Source organism: Haliaeetus leucocephalus, unplaced genomic scaffold (genome assembly GCF_000737465.1).
Source record: "Haliaeetus leucocephalus isolate CR32 unplaced genomic scaffold, Haliaeetus_leucocephalus-4.0 Scaffold848, whole genome shotgun sequence".
In the NCBI taxonomy this organism is placed as follows: Eukaryota; Metazoa; Chordata; class Aves; order Accipitriformes; family Accipitridae; genus Haliaeetus; species Haliaeetus leucocephalus.
The window spans coordinates 17174018-17197755 of NW_010973284.1; the positions used below are offsets into that span (position 1 = coordinate 17174018).

The 23738-nt window shown below is 38.7% G+C and overlaps 1 protein-coding gene across 1 annotated transcript in view; it reads right to left on the minus strand.

Annotated features, from left to right (window-relative positions):
• ABCA4 (ATP-binding cassette, sub-family A (ABC1), member 4) overlaps positions 1-18028 on the minus strand; it is a 79367-nt gene extending 61339 nt beyond the window's left edge. The window contains exons 1-7 of the mRNA XM_010582658.1: positions 17943-18028; positions 14951-15043; positions 10566-10659; positions 9908-10049; positions 8011-8150; positions 5101-5228; positions 566-763 (exon numbers count right to left, since the gene is read on the minus strand). Coding sequence (XP_010580960.1) covers positions 566-763; positions 5101-5228; positions 8011-8150; positions 9908-10049; positions 10566-10659; positions 14951-15016 — 768 coding nt within the window. The 5' untranslated portion in view covers positions 15017-15043; positions 17943-18028. The remainder of the gene's footprint in view (positions 1-565; positions 764-5100; positions 5229-8010; positions 8151-9907; positions 10050-10565; positions 10660-14950; positions 15044-17942) is intronic.
• Between the last annotated feature and the right edge of the window lie 5710 nt (positions 18029-23738).

Consider the following 23738-nt stretch of genomic DNA (forward strand, 5'->3'; position numbering starts at 1 on the left):
GTAAGGAAAAGCTTCTATAGAAAAAGTGATGAAAGCCAGTACAACTTGTTTGGTTTTGTGGGTTTTTGTTTTTTTTGTTTTGTTTTTTTTTTTTTTTTTTTAAAAGGCTCATATGGCTATCCCAACTCAAGCTGCATCATGGCTTTGACTTTAGCGTAAAATTCTATCATGCTGGATGGAGCGAAGACAGGATGGGTTGTATGGGGTATTTTCAGAACCCTCAGCAATGGCCCTGTAGGTCTTGCTACACACTGTTTTGCTACACAGACTGGAAAGACCAGATAATACTTCCACACACCTCTGATTTTAAAATTGCATTTGAATCTTTTAGTTCTGTTGTACTCTGAATTTAATCTGTTTCATACCAAAGCATACTCAGAACTGTCTAGCGCCCTGCTGATGGTAGGTTAATGATCACACATCCATAACCTTACATTTGCAAGGGTTAATAAACAAAGATCACTTGCAACATTGGTGATGTATTACAAGGAAAATTCTTGAAGGGCAATGAAATATCAGCCAAAGAAATTACAATAGAAGGCAGGATGATTGTGTTAATACTTACCAGCTGAAATAGCTTAAAGAAATCAACATTTGCATACAAGGCATCTTCTACTCTCTGTAGGCTTTCCTGGGACAAGGCACACATGGCCTTGTGCACAGAAGGGAGACCTCTTCGGCTGCTGAAGATAATAAAGCGGTCCAGGAGCATCTGACTGCAAGCAATCTCCTTCAGAGTCAAGCTAGGGACGCCGTAGGCAAACTGCAACCAAACCCAATATTTCATTTACTGTTGTGTAATTTTTATACTGCTCAGGAACAATTAAAGATTTATCAAAAGTGGACACCTTGATATCAGCCCCTGCTAATATTTTCACGAATGGCAGAAGAATGTGGTCAGCTGAAGCATTAAGTCTTGAACCACATTCACTTGATGTTATGCTAGATCACTGTGTCTTCAGTCACGTTTTTCCTCTTCTCACTAGTGATCCTTCCTTTCATTGCAAAAGTTCTTGCGAGTCATCTTCTCTTTCTCTCTCTCATCTAAGCATACCTGATGCCATACTACCCATCCTTGTGGTTAAGGAGGGATAGCTACAGCTTGCTTGAAAGTATTTCCCCAGGACCAACCGATTGTGCCACATGACTCTACCTTTCGTGTTTAGGCTAGTTATATTTTTGCTGTCAGTTGCTCTAAGAGAAAAAGGCCAGTTCCACTGATTCTCAAGCTTGATTTCCCTCAGTATTTTATTTCAGTTATGACTATTCCACGCCAATGCTTCCCCACAGCCATTATTCATTGTCACTGTGCACAAGCATACAGCCAGGCTTTACAAAGCCATTTTACATTAAACCACACCCATCTACTGATTACCACTTCAAATATAAACACAGAACAGAAAAAACCAATTATTTTCTTCAGTATTCAACCACTGGGAACAGATTAGTTTCTAGTTAAACCAATGTAAATGCAGAATAACTCCAAAGAAATCAGTAGATTTACCTGGGATTTACATTGTTGTAATGGAATACTCTTCTTGGTAGTCTATGACTCAGTTCTACTTGCTTTATAATGCACAGAATACATGGCAATATAATAAAAAGTAGCACTGGAAATTGCTCATAAGCTAATGTTCCCATCCTCTGTCCATCTGCTTTCACAGTGCAAATTGTAAGGAAAAAAGCTCACAATACTGTGATGACTATAAATTCCTACTGTGTTTGAGATCAACACAGACTTTCAGACAAACAAGAACTATGCACTGGCACAATATCATTAGGCTTAAGGAATTTAATGGGCTGCATAGAAAAAGAAATTGTCAAAATCTGCACAGAATGTCATTTTATTTAGAAAAATAATGTGCTGAACATTCCACTCTTTAAGACATTTGGATGAAAACAAATACACTACACCTATTCCAGGTCAGACATAGGTGCACATTTATTTCCTATCTAAGCAAATTAACATGGCCATCTAAGCGATTCTGAACATTATTAAAATTTTATATCTGCAAATATCCTATAGTTAGCAGCTGAGACTTGTTTGGTGGTGCCTGTAAAGAGAAATATTTAAAAACCCAAAGGAATAAGAAAAAACTTAATTCAGTTGCTTTGGAGAGTAGATTCAAGCTTGCGGAGTTATTCATTAAGTGCTTCAGGTGTCAGAAGCTACCAACAAAACTGTGTGTGGCTGTGGAAAGACAGCATCCAGAATAGGAAAGGCGGGGGAAAGAGGTCTAGTACAACATTGTATTTTGTCTACCATGACTGCCCTGGGTTTCAGTTTATGGAGCTGTTTATGGAGTTGACAAAAAAAAAAGGCACTTGAATTATGCACAGTTTGTATATTGGAGTTATGATGCAAAGAAGTGATGTGAATTTCTAGTAAAAGTATCTGAGAGGTACTGTCACTATCATCACTACAGCTGTACCCATATAAAGGCATTGTTAACACAAGTTAGTATGCAGAGAGACAGAACGCAAAAGGGGAGATGCAACTGACAGATACAGTCCGGCTTGCAAAAAACTCCAAAAGCAAACATCCCTGCCCTCCCTCAAACTGGAAAATTTGAATTGGATTTAACTGACTTTATGACAGTGAAAGAATTTGCTTATTTGCTCAGTCACTTATTTCCTGGGAATGTGTATAAAAAGAACAGCATTTTTTTCACCATATACGCCTGATCTGGCATGGTCCTCATCATCCAGTGTGAACTGCAATGAAACTGAGCTGCACAGGGAGGCAGTCTGGGAACCTTGTTTTGACTTGTGAAATGAGGAAACTGTGACATTAACATCATTGAGAAGGATTAAACACACACACAAAAAAGAGTTTATTTACAAACTGTAACTGCATTTCAAGAATGTTCATGAACAGATGGTATTAGAAAAACATAAAACCTCTGCCCTTCCAATTTTTCTGGTAGAGCGGGCTGTTGCCAATCTTTCCTGAACTTCTTATTGTGATTTAACATCAGCCTCTTATCCTTATCTTAGAATGACTCAAAAAAGCAGGCCCTCAGAGGAAAACTTCAATACTTTTTTTTTTTTAATCAATGTGCCACTCTCTGGCCAAAGCTGGCAAGATGAAGTCCAAATTATTTTTTCAGTTAGTTGGCTCTTTGATCAGGTTTAGCTTTCAGCTCTGTGTGTCATTTCCTGCACTCCCAGGCAGCTCAGACCCAGATCTGCAGCCAGCTGTTGGCAACAGTCAGGCTCTTGTTTACAAGTTGCTTTCAGGTTGATCACCTCTGTGCCATCACAGCCAGGGGAGAGGGTGTACAGTGATATGCAAGCAAACTGAGGGTAGAGCAGCATGAAGAACTAGAGATGAACTATCATGGCTGAGGCTTAAGACGACCACAGATCTAGTATCAGGTCACAGCTCTGCAACTTCTACCTCAACCAACCGTTAAGTCCAGCCTGAGTAACTTGCTTATCAAGAAGGTCTATAGGAATTAAGTGATTTACCTCCCATGGGAGATTAAGTGTTCAATTCCTATTGAAAATAATTCTCTTGTGGTCTTTTGAAAATTATGAGATTAGTTGTCTGCATCAGTTCCTCTTGGAGGAAGTATTCACAGCACTTTCTTTCCTCATACCTGTAAATCAGCTCTTGTGAGATGATCTTGTACCCCTGTGATTACTGCTAACAAGAAAACCCTATGGAAGACAGCAAAAGTGGTATTTAACACCAGATCTCCTCCAGCTTCCTCTCTAACTGATGTTCAGATTTCTTTAGTTTCCAGCATGAAGAGAACTATGTCTCTTTCTACATCAGCACAGAAAATACAGCAGAAAAACACCAGGTTTCAATGTTCCAGCAGGTTTCAACCATACTTTCAGTGATGGTGTTGAAAACTTCAGTCCTGCATACACTGGCAGGCAGAGTTTTTAACAGTAGATGAATGAATGCCACTGGGGAGCTAACAGACACTAATATATCAGCACACAGTTCTCCTGGTGCAGCAGATGTCTGGCAAAGAAGAGGTTAGGGACAAAAAGGGAAAGAGAAGCCCAGCAGGGTATCTGTATATATTCTTCTTGTCATGAGCAGCAAGGAAGAAAATTTTCACCATCTCAGCTGATATGGAGGTGTGAAAATAAATAGGATGTATCAACTGACACTTACTTTGGTATTGTCTTGTGGTATTGCGTCATGACAAAGTGAGGAGAGGGGAGGGCTTCCCCTGGTACTAATCAAGAATACAGCAGATAAGTAATCTGGCTACTAGTCACACCAGCTGGAACCTGTGGTGCACAAAAGGAACTGCATGCAAGTTCATTAATGCCCTCCCTCTTTCTGGCCACACACAGTTCCAGCATTTGTGTTTTATGTGGCAGTGAAAAAGAGGAATTGAGTCTTTCAGCCTCAATTATTCACTTGCTTCCACCCACACACTAATGCAGTGTAGAAATTGTTCCAGAGCTCTGATTCAGCAACATTCATTCATTAATACAGCGTTCCTCAGAGCTCCCAGCCACCAGCACATGCAGAGGCAGAGACAGCCTGAACTTGGTCAAACACAGTCCCCTGCTTAGCTGCTTCAGGAGGGATTTGACCTGCAGTTTTCACTCTGAATTTTCTGAGCAGATCTATTATTCAATCAGAATCTAAGAAAGTGGGTCTGCTTCTCCACTCCCACCTATTCATGTGGGACAATTCCATAAAGCCACCATATTACGCTGCTGATATTGGGGCAGAGAATTTAAGAACCTCAAATAGTTCTCTGCTGCAGTTTATCAGGAGTGCTGTCTCAAAAGGATGCCCAGCTGTCTTATACTTTTGAGCCAAATCTTTAATCATGGGGACAGATGCATTGCTTGGCAGTATCATTTTTTGATACTCATTATTTGGGAGCAACAACAGCATCGGACCAAATAATCTATATTTAATGCATATTCAAAATATTTTTTAAAGACAAAATAAACGCCTCTTCCTCTAGATTCACAAAAAACAAAGGGAGAAGTTGTACAACCAACCTATAAGGTAGCAGGTATTCTGGGCACAAGGTCCTCACTGAGGCTACTTTGCATATACAACTCAAGAGATTGCATTCCACAGAGGTAACAGCTTGGTAGCTGTTATACTCTACCCACCTGTTCAGGGCGCACTTGAGCATTAATAAGCTGGAAAACAACAGTATCTGGGAGGCCAGCATCTTCCAGCAAGAAGGAAGTAAGGGTCTCCCCATCTTTCAAAACGTCTAGAATTCGTATTCCTCTTCCTAGGTGAAGAAAGGAGTGCACAGATCAGTGAGATACCAAAGTAAGTTAAAGAACAACTCATACCCTGGCTTAAACCTGCAAAAAGTATGTACTTTGGCTCATATACTTAATAGTGACTAATGGGGTCCAGACCTATTTTTGAAATTCAAAATAATTTTAATCCTTTGTTGGGGAATGATCATCAGAAAATGCTAAATGTTCTGACTCTGCATATCAGATTTCTCAAAGGTGTTTCAGACTAGAACTTCAGCAGCTGAAGTATGACAGCATCCCTGACTGCATTTGAAAGCATGTCTTTTTTCTGAGGCAATGCTTTATTTTAAATGTTCAGATTCAAGTGTGCTACCGTTGTTAGTGTCCTTTCTTCTGGGCTTTGTGTAAATAACTTTAGCCAATCTTTTACATTTAAACTAATTTATCACTTGCTGTCCATTAATCTTAGCTAGTTAATCTTATTCTATAGTATTGCAAAAATGGTCCTTTGAAAATCTTTCACAAGAAAAAATTCATTTTCCTTAGAGAAGCATAAACTGTTTGTAGTTTAATAGTCATATTAAACTAGATTACCAACTATTAAACTAAAAACTGACAAATCTTCAGGCAAACCAATGAGACTACCCACTATTAAATTAAACATATGTGAAAGGCCACCAAGTTTCCCTAATCCCATCTATAACAATATTCAACATACTGCTGATTCAAAGTCAAACAGTGCCAATCTTTTTTAACTTGTCTCTGTTACAAATCAGTATCAGCATGAATTCCACCTCAGTATGGTCCAAGTGAAAGCTTGGAAAGTAAATGTTGCTCATGTCCATTGAATACTACAGCCTTTATTAAAGGTAGTTCACATAGCATCAACTGATTTTGGTAAAGAATGCTTGAAAAGCACTAGTTCTTCCAGTCTTTAGAACAGGCAATTGAAACTGATAGGAGCAGCAGGTATCATACTGACATGGGGAACGTAGCTTTAGACATCTCCACATAAACATGCACAAATTTGCTGCTGAGTGTGAGTTAAGTAGAGTCTCATCAAAGTTTGACAACTAACTTCCACAATTCCATCTGCAATAATCGTATTCTGCCCTAGGGCTCCAGGGGCTGAGCAGAACTTCTTCAGTTGCTCCTCTATGTATTTGTTCAAGCTGTAAACACTGAAAACAATAGCAGAGGCCTGTCCCTCATTCTCACTGATGCTGTTCCTGGCACCCAGGCATTGTGGAGGAAAAAGCACACCACAGGAACAAATCTTATCAAATGCATCAGTGTAAGAGGCAAATGGGACAAGGAAGGAGGACTCAAGAGGTAGATCTGGTTTAAAGAATCCAGAGAAGGAACAAGCTCAATTCCGACACTTCTGAATTTTTCATTGATCAGCTCTGCAGCTATAACAATATTCTGTTAAGATTGTTACTTACAGGCAATAGTAGTAAGCTACACGCACAGAGAACTTAGTCAATTCTGCAGTACCTTTTTCTGTATGGAAAAAGGTGGCAATTCACATTTTATTATTTTAGCTACGGAACTGACTTTGTTGCTTTCTTTCATGAAATAGGAGATTCCAAACATTTTTTAAATTTTTTTTAAAGTAAAACACAAACACCACCACCTCCACCCCCCCCTATTCTGAAAGAGCACTAACATTATATTTCACAGGAGTGGGGAGGCATGTACTCTATTTTCCAACTGCTGAGTAAAGTTGATACGGGATGCAAAGGGAACTTCCCAAACCATGGGGTGTGGTACCTTAGCAGTATGTTGCAAACCCATGCCAGGTCATGCTTTTCCTCACTTTTAAATAGACAGATTTGGTTTCTATAGCTGTGTACAAACCACAAGTCAGACTATACTCAGGTTCTTGTTGTTTGCATTCTGGGGCATTTTGACTGTCTCACTGTTATTTACAATGAGATAGTCCCTTTTTTACTTCTAGTTAGAAACCTCAGATAAGATAGTAGAGCATGTATATCAGATGATTTGTACACATCTTTTTAAAAGTATATGGAGAGTGACTATTTGATTTTAATAAGAATATTATTCCTGTGGCAAAGGATTTGGGAATGAGACAGATCAGTTCTCAAAGCCAGTCCATTTTTGTGCCTTTAGTTTTAGGAGTATCTTTTCAAATTCTGTACTTAAAGCCCAAATACTCAATGAAAAATTTATTATTAGTCCATTTCCTATTTTTCCCCAGGATTGTGTTTTGAGTTCAGCAGGTTAAGTAAAAAATTAGTGAAGTCATATAATCTGCAATCTTGTTTATAAGACGTGTGCAATGCCTTCTCCCTCTAAACACATCATCAGAACAAGAAAGTGTCCCCTTCTTCACTGTTCCAAACCTATTTCAGCTAACACTTGAAGCAAAGTATCTCCAAGCTCTTCTCTGGTTTATGCTCCTAGTATATATTCAGGCATATTCCTAGCTTTCCATTCCTCTGCATCTTCCAGTGATGCTTTCTTACTGCTTCTGCCTCTACTGTAATAATAACTAATGAAATCTCTTCATCCATGTGTTTTACTTCCGGTGGTGAGATATCCGTGGGTTTGTGTTTTGTCTGCTGTTATTTAAGGAAGAATGGAGCTGACTGCCTCTCTCCTTTTTCTCAAACGAAAGGTGTTTGTTACAACACTGGATGAGTTTTAACTTACTCTCTCTGACAGTAAGCAGAGTAACAGCCACATGTGAAATAAATTATAATGTTGTCAATCTGCAGAATAACTACTAGTCAGCTCTCAGAAGGAAAAATTCAGTAGTCTAAAGGATATAGACAAAACAATTACCTGCAATTCTTTCAGGATTAGTCCTCATTGTTTCCATAAACTGAGTCATAATGATCAGTTCTTCCCAGATTCTGCCAAGGTCACGGATTTTAGGGGCTTCCAGTAAGAGCTCCTGAGCATCTCTATATACCCTTGCAAGGCTGAAAGAAGAAATAGTGAACCAACAATAATTTAAGACTGATGACTCTTGAGAACCTTTCACACACACAGAAGAGTGAAGTCAACTTTCTCTGTGTTAGGGGTGAGGAAAAAATAAACTATTTTGTCCTTAGTCTTGAAACTCAAATGTCAGTTTTGTGGTGACTAGTTCCAGGTGGTGTGGGATTCAGTTAGATTTGGAAGTTCACAGAAGGTTTAAGAGGGCTACTGGTGTTGCAGAAGGTTGGCCTCTCATATACTTTCTTCATTAGCCACGCTGATCTTTCTGGGGAGACAGGACGTTTCCCAGAGAGCATTCACCTCACAGCTATGGTGCAAATCTGCTCTGCTTCTGGCCCAGGCTCAGCTCCAGCATTTGGATGGGGCACTCTGGGCACATGCAGCCCTGCTCAGTCAGTAAGTGACATGGAATCATTCAGACACAGAATCCTCTTCCCTCTCCCAGTTCAGTCCCCTCCAATGTAAGGGTGGCGTTCAGGTCCCTTCAAAGCATTTCTTCTAGGAGAGGCAGGAAAATGGGAGTGACAAACTGTCACAGGCAGGTGTTCACCTACTAGTTCTGGGTTAGAACATGCAGTTCAAGTGACGATGCAATCAGGCCCTGTGTTTATAAACGAGTACAAAAAAATTCTTATTCGCAGCAGGAGAGGCCATTACACTTCTTTAATGGTGTTATGTTTTTCCATACATGGAATGGTATATCTCAGTCATCTTTGACTTCTTTTAGCTTACAGGAAACGGCAAACAGGAAGGACTAAATTCTTTCAGAAAACACAATGTATTTGCTTCCTCTGTAGTGAACTGAATTTACTCTGACTCACAAAGGGACAGTTTGCTCTGTAATAAGCAACCTAGAAAAGTCAGAACGTATAGAAAACAGAACCCTATAGCTTCACTGTGTGATTGACTTTACCCCACAAAAAAAGTGCAGCTGACTATTTTAAATCCTGTTCACTAGGAACAAAAGGTCAAATGCTAAGTTAACTCAAGTTACAGACTTTCACATGACTGGAGCTTTAATGGCCTTGACATTGTTAGCTCATGAATTTTAATCACTGGATGGTCCAAAGTGGACTATATGCAAAGGGAGATTTGGAGCATTTTTTATAGCTATTCTAACAGGTTTTTACTCTAAGGGTCTTTGTCCACTATGTTGTCTTTCATAACTCAGCTATAACAAACAATGCAATAAAGCACTCCCACAGCTCTTTTTCACTAACAGTCCAGAAATGTCCTATCCTCCTACTTTGTTAATAAGCTTAGTATCTGAAGGTTACTATGCTGGTTAAAGTCTTACTAGTATGTAGCCAAAACTGGTGCTACATAAGAAGTGGCAGCGCAGATTTTCCTTTGCTGCTACTTCATCAGAGCTCTCATACAGAAGGGACAACTCAAGTGATGAGAAAAGAAAGCTTAGGGGTTTCATACTTTTATATCAAAAAAATTTGTCCTGAGACGTTCACTAAGCAGTAGGCAATAGAAAGGATGGATTTTACTAAGTGAACACATCTTCCCTAGGGACTACTACAACTGAACTCTTTCTTAAAAAGGGCCAAACCCACCATCATGAGCTCTGTTTCAACTTTGTTGGCCATCATTGGAATGCAACTGATGTGCTAGAACTGAAAATTTTTGTCTTCCAGTATTTGCACACCAGTGCTTTCTTAAATGCTCACCTTTCACTTTTCATTCACACCACACAACAATTCTTTAAAATATGCCTCAGTGCACTGCTTACATGGAATTGTTGTAGTTGGACACAACACCTGGACCCTCTCCATGGGTTGGGCTGCGGAAACAGGGGTTGTTCATGTTACAGAAGATGCCATGTAACCATGGCAGTGTTCCTGCAGATGGCATTGCCTTGTTTGGGAAGTGACCTGGAGTATGGAAACAGAAATATAAATGATTAGGTGTCTTTTCTAATGCAGCCTGTGTGAATCTAAATAGCATGATGTGTTGGCTCACTACAGAAGGAATGTGATGGAAACCATACAGGTTTCTCTTTTACTAAGCAAAAAAAAGTCACTAATAGAAGCGATATGGCTATTTTCAGCTGAAATAAATTGTGACATAACTTTTTTTTTTTTAAAATAAGTAGTGAGGCAGTAACTTTTTCAGTAACAGAATTACAGAAACCTACAACTTCATAGAATATTGATACCTCATGTAAGTCCGAAAGCATCTCACAGGAAAACTAGAGCTTTTTTTTTTTTTTTAATCCTCACTGGTATATCTTATAACATATGGCTATAAATAACTAAACTACTTGAAGCAAAGTCTGTTCTTTTGCCACTGGAGAATAATACTCGGCAACCAGCTCCATTATCTCTGTCTGAGAACTTCTAGCCATTATCTAGCACAAGTCAGAGCATTAAAACATCTTATGTTCTTACATTCATGTTGGCGATACAGTGGATTAGTTTTCCTCAGCCAGACAAGGGCAAGAAATAATGACAGAGGCCATACAAGCTCCACCACAAAACGCAGCTGGGAAAAAAAAAAAAAATTTTACAGATGAACCATGTATAGAGTTACTAAGTGACTAGAGGGCTGAGGCTCCTTCTCACAGCAGCAATACCCAGTGCAGCATGTGCCCATGGTTATCCCTTGCCTGTTTCACCATTTGGAAAGGACACCTGGAAATAGCAAGGATTTCATCAGAGCACCATGAAGCATCACTATTAACGCAGCGGCTTCTCCATCTCTTCTAATGAAACTTTTAAGCATCCCGAGTGAGGTAAAAAGAGATGGCAGGTAGTACTAAACTGCCAGATAGACCAGATAAAAGTCTAAATAGTTTTTATACAAAGTAGATGACTCTATAACAATACAGGAAAAAAGGATTAGATGCAAAAGAGAAAAAATGTGGGGTTTTTTTAATCCATGCTTTCACAGTGCTAGGCTCATTAGTAGGCTGTCAGTGCACTGTGCTTACCCAGAGGTAAAAGACTTTAGCATAAGCTTGCATTCTTTGATCTTTACTTTTGTTTCTTTTTGTCGTCATTCATTTCAACATTATTAATTTTCTAATACAGGTAGAAATGTATACATTAAGATCAAACACCTTATTCAATAACAAAGAAGACCCCATCAAAGGCCACTTTATTGCCCAGACCTTTCATTACACTTAGAACAGTCACCAGCTCCCAGTCATGACAGAAAATCAAGGCCACTGCTTTACAACAGAGCAACATCCTGCCTGGTTTTCAGTCTGTTTCCTCCACTCCTGTGTTTCAGTTTGTTTTACTGTCTCTGTGTGTTTTGGCAGAGGTTTGAAACTACAACTCTTTGATCCTGTGACACAGGCTTTGGGCTCCGAGGTCCAGCTATAGGATTTTTGTGTCCAGCCACGTGGCACTTTTTTTCCTCCTACAAGAGCCAGGACAAACTGTGTCCAGAACCAGGGTTGTAGCACATGCACAGGAAAGCCCTCCCTGCCTCCTTTGCTTTGCTCCTGCCTCCCCGACCAGGCACCAAATATGTAACAATAATGCATACAGCAGCAGAGCCAGAGACAAGATGGGTCACTTGTGAATGTTTTTTTTTTTTTTTTCAAACTGAGTGATGCAGGGCAAAAGATACTCCACAGCATAATTAAGAACAGTTTTTTGGACCTGCCCTGTTTTTTTCACTGTAACTTTGTCTAATAGCTTTAGTTAAGCATAGCTTATGCTTACAGCAAAAAGGTAGAAAGCTTTACACCAGGCAAACATTTCTTATCTTGCACTTTTTCTCTTAAGGCTTTCCTTCTGATATTTTTGTAGACAGACAAAATCTTACCAGTAGCAAAGGGCAGATGACACAATTATTAGAGAAGGAAACCTACCATTGTACAGTTCTCCTTGACAGCTGTTATGCACAGCTCAGAATACGGTGTTACAGACCCTTCTCAGCAGGGGTCCACAAGGTCTGATTAACACCCATTGCCATCCACTTGATAAGACATTTGAGACAAGCACTACACACGTATAAATTCAGATGGGTAAGAACCAGGGAGACTCCTTGGTTGTCATCTTTGTTGCAGAGTTCATCTGGTTTATTGTTCAGATGTCGATTCTTACTTCATTCCCAGGAAATACAAAATCCTCAGACTCGAATTCAGTAATTCCTTTCTGCCTGAGCTAATGAGTTTGGAAGGGATTGAAGGCTAAAGCACAAGGGAAGCTTTCTTTCAAGCTGGTACACAATGTGTCATGTGATAAGGACGAACCAAGCGCTGTTAGGCTCCTGGTTCTTTCCTGTGATCCTTTTCCTGAGGACACACAGGTGTCTCAGAACTCACTAGAAGGATCAGAGAGTAGCCCATAAGCCTGCAGAACCCCAAGATAAACAGCCAGAAATCCCAGCAACATGTACAGAGAAATGTAATATCCAGACAGAGCTGTAATGGACCAAGCCCAGTGATAAGACCATATAAATATGACAAGCTTAAACTGGCTGTGAATCAACTGTTAAATCTGTAACTAAGTCTTTCCTCTTGTGAATTAGATTAGACTAAATGATGAATTTGAGTAGAAGATTGGATATGCTTCCATTTATGGTAATGCATGATGGTTAACAAAAACCAGACTTATTTTCCCAAAATACATTTTATAGCTACTTTTGACATTATAGATTTTTGTTTTGGTTACCTAGTTTCTCTGTGTGGACAAATAAATGCGTAGGTTTATATACTTAGAAAAGGAAGTAACTTTTACTGACTCTGTTGTAAAATGTTTTACTCTTCAGAGTGGAGAAAATTTTTTTGTTGTTGTGGATTAAATCACTGTGCTTAGAAGCTAGGAATGATCATCACAAAAAGGGATCTCTAGCAACACCAAGATAGCATTTTTGAAAATTCTATAAGAAAAAAGAGAATTCCTGAAACCCAAGCAGTCACTTTGGGTCACATACCTGAGCAGATTTGCCCAAATAAAACAGTATTTCATACACTGAAAATACTGAATAACTACATAAAGACCCATTTGCTAAAAATTAAAAAACAGCGGCTTCCAATTCCCTCAGTACACACATTTGAAGGTCAGAAAGATGTGGATTTTCTGGGGGTTTTTTTGGTTGGTTTTTTGTTTTTTTTTTTCCTGAACTTGAGAACCAAACTACTACAGCTCTTTGACAATCAGTAACTGAAGTCCAGCTTCAAAAAGGAGTCCTTATATTTGGTGTAATTTACCTCAAGTATAGATTGGTGACTTTCATACTGTATTAAATCATGAGCTAGCAATGTTATATGCATCAGCTCTTGATGGTAATGTAGACTGTGGGAGACAGTCTGTTGGGAAGCTGTGAAAGAAGGGACATTCTATTTGTGAAGAAAAATCAGATAATCCTTTGATCCTGGAAATTTCAGCACATGAGTCATTCCTAATGACTAAAATCAGGTCAGCATAGGTAAGCATTTCAACTCATCCCATGGTTCAGTTTGACCCTATTCATCTCTGTTATTATAGCAAAATTGTTTGCATGACTGTTACAGCCTCACAGATGCCATAATGTACTTTTTCATTATTTTTATTTTGAAACAGGTAGTCTATCTCTATAGGACCTCAGAGGGACTTCTTTTGCTGGACAGTAGTAGTTGCAGTACATCAGATGATCAATACCCTAGTTTGAGGTTTTGTTTGATCCTAAGAAAATTTGGCTCTAGAAAAAAAAAAACAAAAAAAAAGAAGAAAAAAAGAGCTATGATGAAATAAGGTGGAAAATAATAGATAAATTTGCTCTAAGACAAAGTATCATAAGATCTAAGACGATTTGAAAGGATTTAAAATACTTGTCTGATTTTCACCTTATGTCATTCAGCCATATTAATAAAGATAAAATTTGTGTGAACTTTAGGGCCTTAACTGGATTCACATCTAAGAGCAGCTGGATGTGAAGTGCAAATCTACAGTTAGGAATCAAACCTCCCTGAGCTGAATGGTGCTCATAATGTTTTCTAATAGCAGATCTTTTTATGTGAAAATACAAAAATATTACTACCCACATGTCCTGGTTTTGGGTTTTCTTCCTAGCAGCTGGTATAGTGTTATGTTTTGGATTTAATATGATAATAAGAATGGTAACACACTAATGGTTTTAGTTGTTGCTAAGCAGTGTTTATACTAAGTCAAGGATTTTTCAGCTTCTCATGAAGTTGGGAGGGGACACAGCCAGGAGAGCTGACCCTAACTGGCCAAAGGGGTATTCCATACCATGTGATGTCATGCCCAGTATGTAAACTGGGGGGAGTTGGCCAGGGCAGGGATGCAGATCGCTGCTTGGGAAGTAACTGGGCATCGGTCAGTGAGTGGTGAGCAATTGCATTGTGCATCACTTGTTTTGTATATTCCTATCCTTTTATTATTATTATTGTAATTTTATTATTATCATTTTCTTCCTTTCTGTCCTATTAACCTGTCTTTATCTCAAGTCATGAGTTTTACTTCCCCCCCCCCCCCCCCGCCCCGATTCTCTCCCCCATCCCACTGGATGGGGGGGAGTAAGCGAGTGGCTGCATGGTGCTTAGTTGGTGGCTGGGGTTAAAGGATACCACCACAACTCTTCTCCTAGTACACAATACTATTTGTCAAAGAAAATCCCAGTATAAGTATTTTATGTTCAGTCTGTAAAGAGCAGCTTTGCAAACTGTACCAGACAAGATCCTGGACAGCAGGCCCATACAAAGATCACATTTGATTCTTTGAGGAATTTGTGATTTTTACATGCTGATAAATGTACCAATCACTTCATCCAGTGGAGTGCATGGTCCAAAGCTGAAAGCCAAAGACTAATACTTTACCTTTTGTCTTTTCCGGAGGATCCAGTTCTTCCAGAGTAGAAGTCTGACTTGCCTAAAGAAGCTCATTCTTCTGCATCAACGCTTCTGGCTAACCTGTGGCAAAGGATGCATTACCATTTCTTAGCTGACAGCTGAAACAGATCTCAGAGCAAAATAACAGTTTTCTGTTCTTATTTTAAGATTATGTTATCATAGAGATCGGTTCCTTTCATTGTCTGCACCATTTTATTTTGCACTTGATACACTATCACACATGAAAAATCATGGTTTTCCTTTGTTTGAAGGCTGTTTTCCTGTGACACATTTGTCAGCACCAAAAAGCAATAGAAAGCAAAAGCATCTCTTTTGAATGAAAAAAGTCATTAACAATGAATACAGCTATTAACTTGGACTTGCAAGTAATGAAAGCAGTTAATTGTTGCATCATTTATCAGATTAAATCTGTGCTTTCAAACTACTTTTTCCAAGAAAAGATGGATTTACAACTGGACACAATTTTACATAAAACTGTTTAGTTATTATGATAAAGACAGAATTAGGTTTTCCATTCAGACACTATAATGGTATATTGATTAACACAGCCTGGAATTGATTTTGTAAAGGCAAATCCATTTTGTTGCCATTTTATTAAAAAATACAGCATCTCATATTTTTATGGTTTTAAATTCAGCAATTCCCACTACATTTTAGTAGGTATACAACAGAATTTAGACCATTGTATGCTCTGTTTTCTAGGTTCATGACTAATTTTAATCACCATGAATTTTTACCTTCAAAAGGAAAAAGAAAATTTGACATATAAATCTAAATACCAGCAAAAGGGTAAAAAATTAACCCACAGCTTGGTGACTTTGCCTAACACGATATGTTGAAAAATGGTCTTAAAAGTATAGACAATACTGGGATCCTAAAACATGCATCATGACATGCAGAAGAGGACCATTTTTCCTTTGGGAGATCTAGCTTCACACTGATGGAATCTGAAGCCTATTTCAACCCATTATGGGAGGAAACATTACTGAAGTCTTGACATTGAGACCAAAGAACTGAATACAGAAGAATAAGAAATTCTGTATCAGATTGGCTAAATGCTAGTCCTTCCAGAGTTTGCTATGCTGTATTTTTGCAAAAAGGCAGCCAACCATGTAGTAATGGAGGCCAACTTTGCAAGCCTAAGTGTCAGAACACAGACATTTCTTTTTCAGAGCCGACACTAGGAAACCAATCTAAATTGATTACTTGATTGCTGAGTGTACTCAGGAGACAGAAAAGGCTAAATTTAGACACTAACATTCAAATTTTTTTCTCCTTCACTAACTGAGAAGCACACCTAGTTCTTATTCAGACATTTACCCAACCCATGGCACTTCTGAGCAATTAGCTGCTGGAAGGGTTTAGAACCCAGGAATAAAATCAGCTGAGCACCACCAAGAAAAGTCAATACTTTTGCAGTTTCACTAGTGGCAGCAGGTTCTGCATGTAAGCAGGCTAATGTCTCATAGAACATTCTCAGATGGAAAGCTGTCCTATTTTTGGTTGCAGGCAGCTCCCAGCAGTCACCAACTTGGAGCTGCCATTAGTGTGGCATGTGTGCCACTCCTCTGGAATTTCCAGTGAGGTTCTCTTCACAGAGTTGCCAACTATGGGCAGTCAGGTGGCTTTCTGACACTCTTGCATAACCCAGAGTTCTCCAACCTGCTGCTATGCTGAAGAACGAATCCTGCAGCTGAACAAATGAGGAAAAGCCAGTTTTGTTCCAGCTCCTCTCACCTTCCTCTAAACCCCAGACGGACACTGCAATCTTTCTGCAACAGCTGTGAAAGGAAATTTAAGCCTTCGTGTCAAGGCCATGAGATCTGCAGTCTGCCGATGGCCTGGCCTCTCCTCTTCCTCCTGGCTCTTTAATGAGTCATCCATCATTAAGAGTTTCTATCTCAGTGAAAGATTCCCTAGCAGTACAGAGAGTCTTAGCTCATGTTCCTAAATCTCTCGCTATGTATGGCATACATATCTGCACCACCCTGTAACTTTCACTCTTATTAGTAAGAAAATTTGTAGTGCAAGGCCATAAATGGGATTAGGATTGCCAGATAAAATGCTGTTAGCTAGATATTCCAGAAAAAAATGCTATTTTTGAGACTAAAAGTATAAGTAGTAAAAAGCCCAAACCAATAACCTTGAGCAAAAAAAGGGCAGTAAGGTTATCCAGACTGTGCTTGCTATTTAACTTAAGTTTTTTTATATTAAACCTTGCTATTTACACTTGTTGATAGTGGTGGGGAGAGATATTTTTTATAAGAGGAGTAATTCAGTGACAGACAACCTAATTAATATGCACAAAGTGCCAAAGGAATTGCTCTTTAAGAAAGCGACTACTAGATTGATTACCAAAGTTAAGATTCTGGTAAATGCATCAGAATTTAAAAGTACTTTGCCTTTTGGCCTAAAACCAAACTATTGAAGTTACGGCATTAATACATGAAGTGCAATCAACATATAAAACTTAAAGAAAGATTCTATTTTTGTCTTTTCTAAAGACACACTTTAGAATCACCTCTAATTTTAGGGTGAAAAAGAATACATTTATATTTCCCAAGACTGCTTTGTTTATAAAACCTTTACTAGGAGCTAAAGGTAAAGAACCTTGCTTTCCTAAATGGAGAAGCTTCACAGATGTGTTAAAGTATATTAACCTTATATTGCTTAGAAATCTGAATTAGACAGGTGAACACGAGATGAAAGTGTAGGGAAAAAACCCCCAAACCTTAAATAATGCAGTCAGAAGACACTGGACAGATAAGCCTCAGATTCTGTAGCAGCACAGAATAAATAAGGATTACTTAATTTTCAATCCTGAAATATCCTTTCCTATCTGGGCATTACTCAGACAGACTAACATAGAATTGTACCATTAAGATTCAAGCTCTACTAATATAAGTAGAGCAAAACACTATAATAAAATAATGACGTATGACCATGATGAAAATAGTACCTAGCAATAATGTGTTGAGAAGTCCACTTGAGCTCAGGAGGTGCATGAACTTCTGGAGTGATTGGTCACGGTGGAGATCTATCTTCGTTCTTTAAAGGCAGCACCCTGCTCACAAAATCAGTGGTAGCTTGAGACAGCTGCAATTAGAAACAGCACAGGCACTAGAAGAAATTCATTTTCCAAAAAAGCAAAGTTTATTAACATTGATATCAAGCCCCTCCTAAAACCAGAAAAAGCCCCACACACTTTTGAACTGTTCATTCAGTTTTTCATTAAGAAGCTAATGCGAATTATGACTGTTACTATTTACAATGGCATATGCTTGCTGCCTGAAGGCAACATGCTCAAGGGATGTGACTTATATCTATGGCATATGAAAATCTGTGTTTTGTTAATTTTCCTTTTGCAGGAACTGACTTCCTTTCCAGCAGGCTTATTGTAAGGGCCAACAAAAATAACTTGGTTCTATCACCAGCACACTACCGAAGCTTAGGAAGACTCTTACAAAGCTCCAACTCAAGAAAATAAAAAATAGTACTTATTTTTTAAATTTTTTTCTTTTTTTTTTCCTAGAAGTTCATACTATTACATGGAAGAACAATTTGCTGCATACATTCAGGAAGAAAACTCATATATTGTTGACAGAAGACAAGAAAGTAAAACAAGTAATTGGTTACATCAGTCATTACCGCTAGTTTTAATACACAGTATAATAAATCTAAGTACTGATTTTAAATCAGCAGAAATAAATTAATTCAATTTTTACATTTAAAAAAATCTAATTTCTCAAAGTTCAATTCTATCTTACAACCTCCAGGACAACATCAGAAGAAAAAAAAAAGGGTTAAAAAAACCCCTTTAAACAATGAAATAATAAAAAAAAAAAAAAAAAAAAAAAAAAAAAAAAAAAAAAAGACCTTTTCTTCACTCTTTCTTCAGCAGGGAAACGTGACAGCTTTTATCACCTAGACCTTGCTAGACAGCACATATTCTACTGTTACAGCTGGAACCACAAAAAGGTGTCTGGGTTAGGAATAAAGTTAACCATTTATTTCTCAGCTGATAGCACAGGAGGCTGAAGATAGTCATGCAGTGAAACTGATATTTCTATATTTTACTTTATGTGAGGTAACAGTGAGGCCTAGAAATGAGGTAAGCAAATTAGCATTATATAGAGTAAGGTTTCATATTTTGACTGGCTGCCAACAACAAACAATAGGTCTTCCCTGACTTCATCCTGGCATTTCAGTAGAAGATTCCTGGCCTCCAGACTGTCAACAGCAGTTAGCAAAGGGTCCTTTTACACCTCTTACACCTTATTATCCTCTTACACCTTATTATCAAAAGCTACCAAGAATTTATCTCAACTGAGTATTTCTTTAAGCCATTTTCTTCTGAATTTAATCATTACCTACAGTATGTTCCTGCTTTTGCCGAGGAGCCTGAGCTCCAGGGGTACTGTCATATCACAGCCTTCCTCATTACCATCAGGTTAAGAAGAGTGTAACATGTTCATTAATTCTCAAATTCTTTAATATTATCATGACAAACAACTATCACCCTCCATAATTCTATTAGCAGATTCTTTCAAGTGTATGTCTGCTGATATTGCCTTAGAGAAGACAGACATCTTTCCTACTATTTCAAAACTTAGTTCATAGGAATTTCAATACTTTCTCTAAGCTCCACTTGTTTCATGGAGGTGGCACAAGTGTTTTTTTCTATTGGAGACAATGTTTGAGAGACTGGAAATTTCTTCTGGGCTTTCTAGACAAATCAGAACTGCAGTAACTGGAGAAGACAATTTTTTTTCCACCCCATTCATTTTCACAAATTATTCTGACAAAATTAATGTCCTTGCTGTTGCTACACTTCCCTTGTGAAAGGCCTGGGAAGTTTGTTCTTGTAGCACTCGCCTGTGCAGAAATACAGGTAGTTCAGTACATTTCTTCAAGGACCATCACTCTCTAAGAATAGAGACAGCAAGACACAAAAGTAACTTTCACAACACCACTACAGGAGAAAAAAATTTTCGTTCTTCTCACCTGATCTTCAATTTTATATTTTCTAGAACTTCTAAAATGTCAGCAAGCTGCAAACTCACACAGAAATACATTAAGCTAAATACAACATGACCTTATGTGTATTCAGATTCAGACTTCCAGAGATGCATTCAGAGAGGTTTTCAACAAGCTCTGTCCTACTTCAACTAATATCTACTAAATCAAGTTACATATTAATGTTAAATGGCTCATTTCACATCTCCAACACAAATTACCCCCAAGTAGTATGGTCAGATCCAGAAGCAAACAAGCACTGTGTGAACATTGAATTCTTTGTAGATAAGAATCTGTAAGGGTTGAAAGAGACAGCAATGTAGCAAAACCTCCCACCAGTGCTTACACCAGGCAATGGCTCTGTATAAGCATTATCACAGCTTCCCTCACTGCCTTGCTGTGACTGTTCTTCCAAGAAGAAGTTGATCAGCAATCCAGCCTTCATGATTTAAAAAAATAAGAAGGGATGTGGCAGTGTTTGCCTGTTTCTTTCTCCTTCACAGGTCTTTGGGGAGAGCTTTCAGAATTCTCCACAAAACTTTGTCTCACTGAACTTAACAATTGATAGGTTTACACCAGACCACACTGCAGCTCTGACAGCAGAGCACTGCACTCAGCACACTGCTTCCTTCCCAAGGCATTCTCAGGACCTTCAAGCCTCTGCACAGACTGGCCACCTAAACCACTGACTTTAACCTGACTTCCTTCACAAAGGATGACACGGTAACCTCCCTTTTACAAGTGGCTTTGATCTAATTTCCGTTGGACATATGTTCATATAACAACTGAGACTCACCCTGCTACAATCTTGACAGAGAAACAAAGGGCTTTATAAAGCCAGAGAGAAAAGTCCACTCTGATTAATGGCAGTGCAAAGCAGAGAAACTAGTGCTGCTGCTTGGCTGTAGACTGTTTAAGCACCATGACTACATGTGAGGCAATCAGACAATTTAATAGTTTTATTCAGCAAACAAACATTTTAACCCTGAGATTCTAAGCCAAGTTATTTTAAGAAAATAGATCCTTTTTCTGCTGCCCGCATGTACACAGAGACAGCTCTAGCAGATTAAACTAATCTCTCCTAATTAGATTTTTTACATTACAATTGGATGATGGTAGGGTATATTTGTTTTCTATGTTCAACTATATCAGCTATGCCTGCGACCCATTTTTGCTTTGTAAAGCATGGGATCTTTGAAAGTAAACAGAGAAAGCTTATGTGGGGCCTATCGTGTCACATGGAAAGCGAAAATACAGTTCAGTTTATGGAGTGCACTGCACAATTTCTCTGGTAGCTCTACCCACAGTTGCCACTATCACTTAGGGATTTCCTAATGATCTGTAGTTTGTTGCCAGCAGCAGCAAAAAAGGAGGCATTCCAATTATGTAACAGAACATAATGAAGGCAATGAGTGGAAATAAGAGATTTGGTGATAGGTCTTGCATTATGCCTGCAATAGATATCTGATAACATAAGAGTTCCCTGTGATGTACTTCATGAACATCTACATGCAATACACAGGGTCATATGGTATGCGTGTTCCGTTATCCCCTCACCTACATATGCCATAGTTTAAACAGCTATTTGAAATACCAGCATTTTATTAGTTTTCTTACTCCCAGGCTTATTCCTGACTTCTGACTACAAAGTCAAATCTGGTTAAATATTGTTTGTCCAGCAAATTATAAAAACATCCCTAGTAAACTTCCCAGCAACACAAGCAAAGATTTCTCTAAAATAAGAGAATTTAAAAATTACGTGAAAAGACACCTTTGAAAATATGCATACTCCTGTGTACTGGGTATGCTCATGGGCCAACACTTCTAATTTTCAGGAATAATGCTTTTCAGCCTCCAATTTCTTAACTGGTGAAATGTTCTTTAGAAGAGCATGTACCCAGACACAGCCTCACTAGAAAGCTAACACAATCAATGCTAACAAAATTTTGCCCAGGTGACCTGTAAGAGCATACGTGTATATATGTATCTTACATAGATAAACAAATACACCTATGTGTGTAGAGGAAACTACACATACATGAGCTGGGGTTTTCTGAATTAAGGTAAGTTTTGCACCCACCTATCTTAAACTTCTGCAGAAAATCTAAGTTGAAGGTTTTTAAACTCCTCCTAATGTGTTTCAGAGGCCTCCCTCCACGAAATAGATAAGGAGTGACCTGAAGGACAAGAATGGGAAGTTCTGGCAACCTGGGGTCAAATGATATTTCTTGGATATGGCTGGTAGTAAAAAAAGTTAAAGAAAGGAGATGGAAAGTGAGGAAACATGTTGCACTACTTGAATAGACGGCAAAGAACAAGCTGCAAAGAAGCAAGTGCACAGAAACTAGCAGAAGCTGGATTATTCACAAGGTTGCTGATATAATGGTTCAAAGGGAGTGCTGACAAGAAACCAGAGAGAGAATAAGAAAAGACCCAGTGAAACTTCCATTATAAAAGTGTATTTCTAAGAATCAAAGAATCAGAATCAGACTCCTCCACATGTCAAACACAGGGGAATGTGGCATCTTAAACAGGTTCTGTAAATGTGCAAACCCAGCAGTGGGCTAATCACCCCAATCTGTGGTTAAACAAGCACAAAGCACACTAAGTGCAAACTCAGAAGGCATGTTTGCTACTTCTGGCGTAATCCAGTTTACTTCACATAGACACTCTTCTGTCATCCAGCAGCACAAGGGCTGAGGAGTGAGGATTTTCCTAGCATTCACCTTCCTCATTTTACATTTTGGAAGGTTTAGGATGGCCTTTTCTCCTACCTGTGAGTGAAAACACTTTTCAAGGATCCCACACATCTCTGAATTTAGAAACAGAACTCCGCTCTCTCGACTAAGATAAATGGGCATGCAGATAAAACATTTTATTCAGAAGGTTTGTCTCCAAAGCATCCTCCTGTGCAACTTAATTCTATGTTGATGTGTTTATATAAAATAGCATTGTTTGTAAATATCAGCCCCCCCCAACTTCACTAGGAGAAAGTTGAAATAGTTTGTCCTGTTTCCCCAACATATTAAGTCTATCTGTATATTGATAAGTGGGATAGCCCACTAAGACCATAGTTACAGTAAAATAGTGAGTGCTGAGGACCCAGCACCCACACAGTATATGCCTGGGTGTTACTTCAGATAAACTCCAGTCTGGCCCCATGGACTGAACATGCATTAGCAGCTGCAGCACATCAGGTACACTGGTGAAGCGCATGTTCCAGTTTAGTCTCATCCAAAAATAATCAAGTTCGTGTGCTCAGAGATCACCCTGTACTGTGAGCCACAGTGGTACATAGAGGTGTCACTTAAAAAGTACAAACATGCTCTGAACTAAGTTACCAATGTTAGCACACGCACACTAACTGTCTTGGCAGAGCATTTCATGTCAGCTTTCAGATGGACTCACTTAGGCCTCTGCTAGACTACAAAAGCTAAAAGAATTCATGGATTTGCAAGCAAACAAGGATTTCTTAAATAGAAGCAATAAAAAACTGGAAAACTTACCACAAAAGCTTACCTCATGTGTGAGCAGTGCTGTGCTATGGGAAAGAGAAAGGTTTCTGAAGGAATGTTCAGCTTGGCTGCAAAGAAACACATATCTTAGATGCAGTTAGTGCTTGCAGAATAACACTGCTCAGTTGTAAGGAGATTGTTTTAATCCCCTGCTTGATACAGAACAGCTCAACCTGCAAGTTTAAGGACTCCTGAATAAAAATCCTCACAAACATCCAATATGA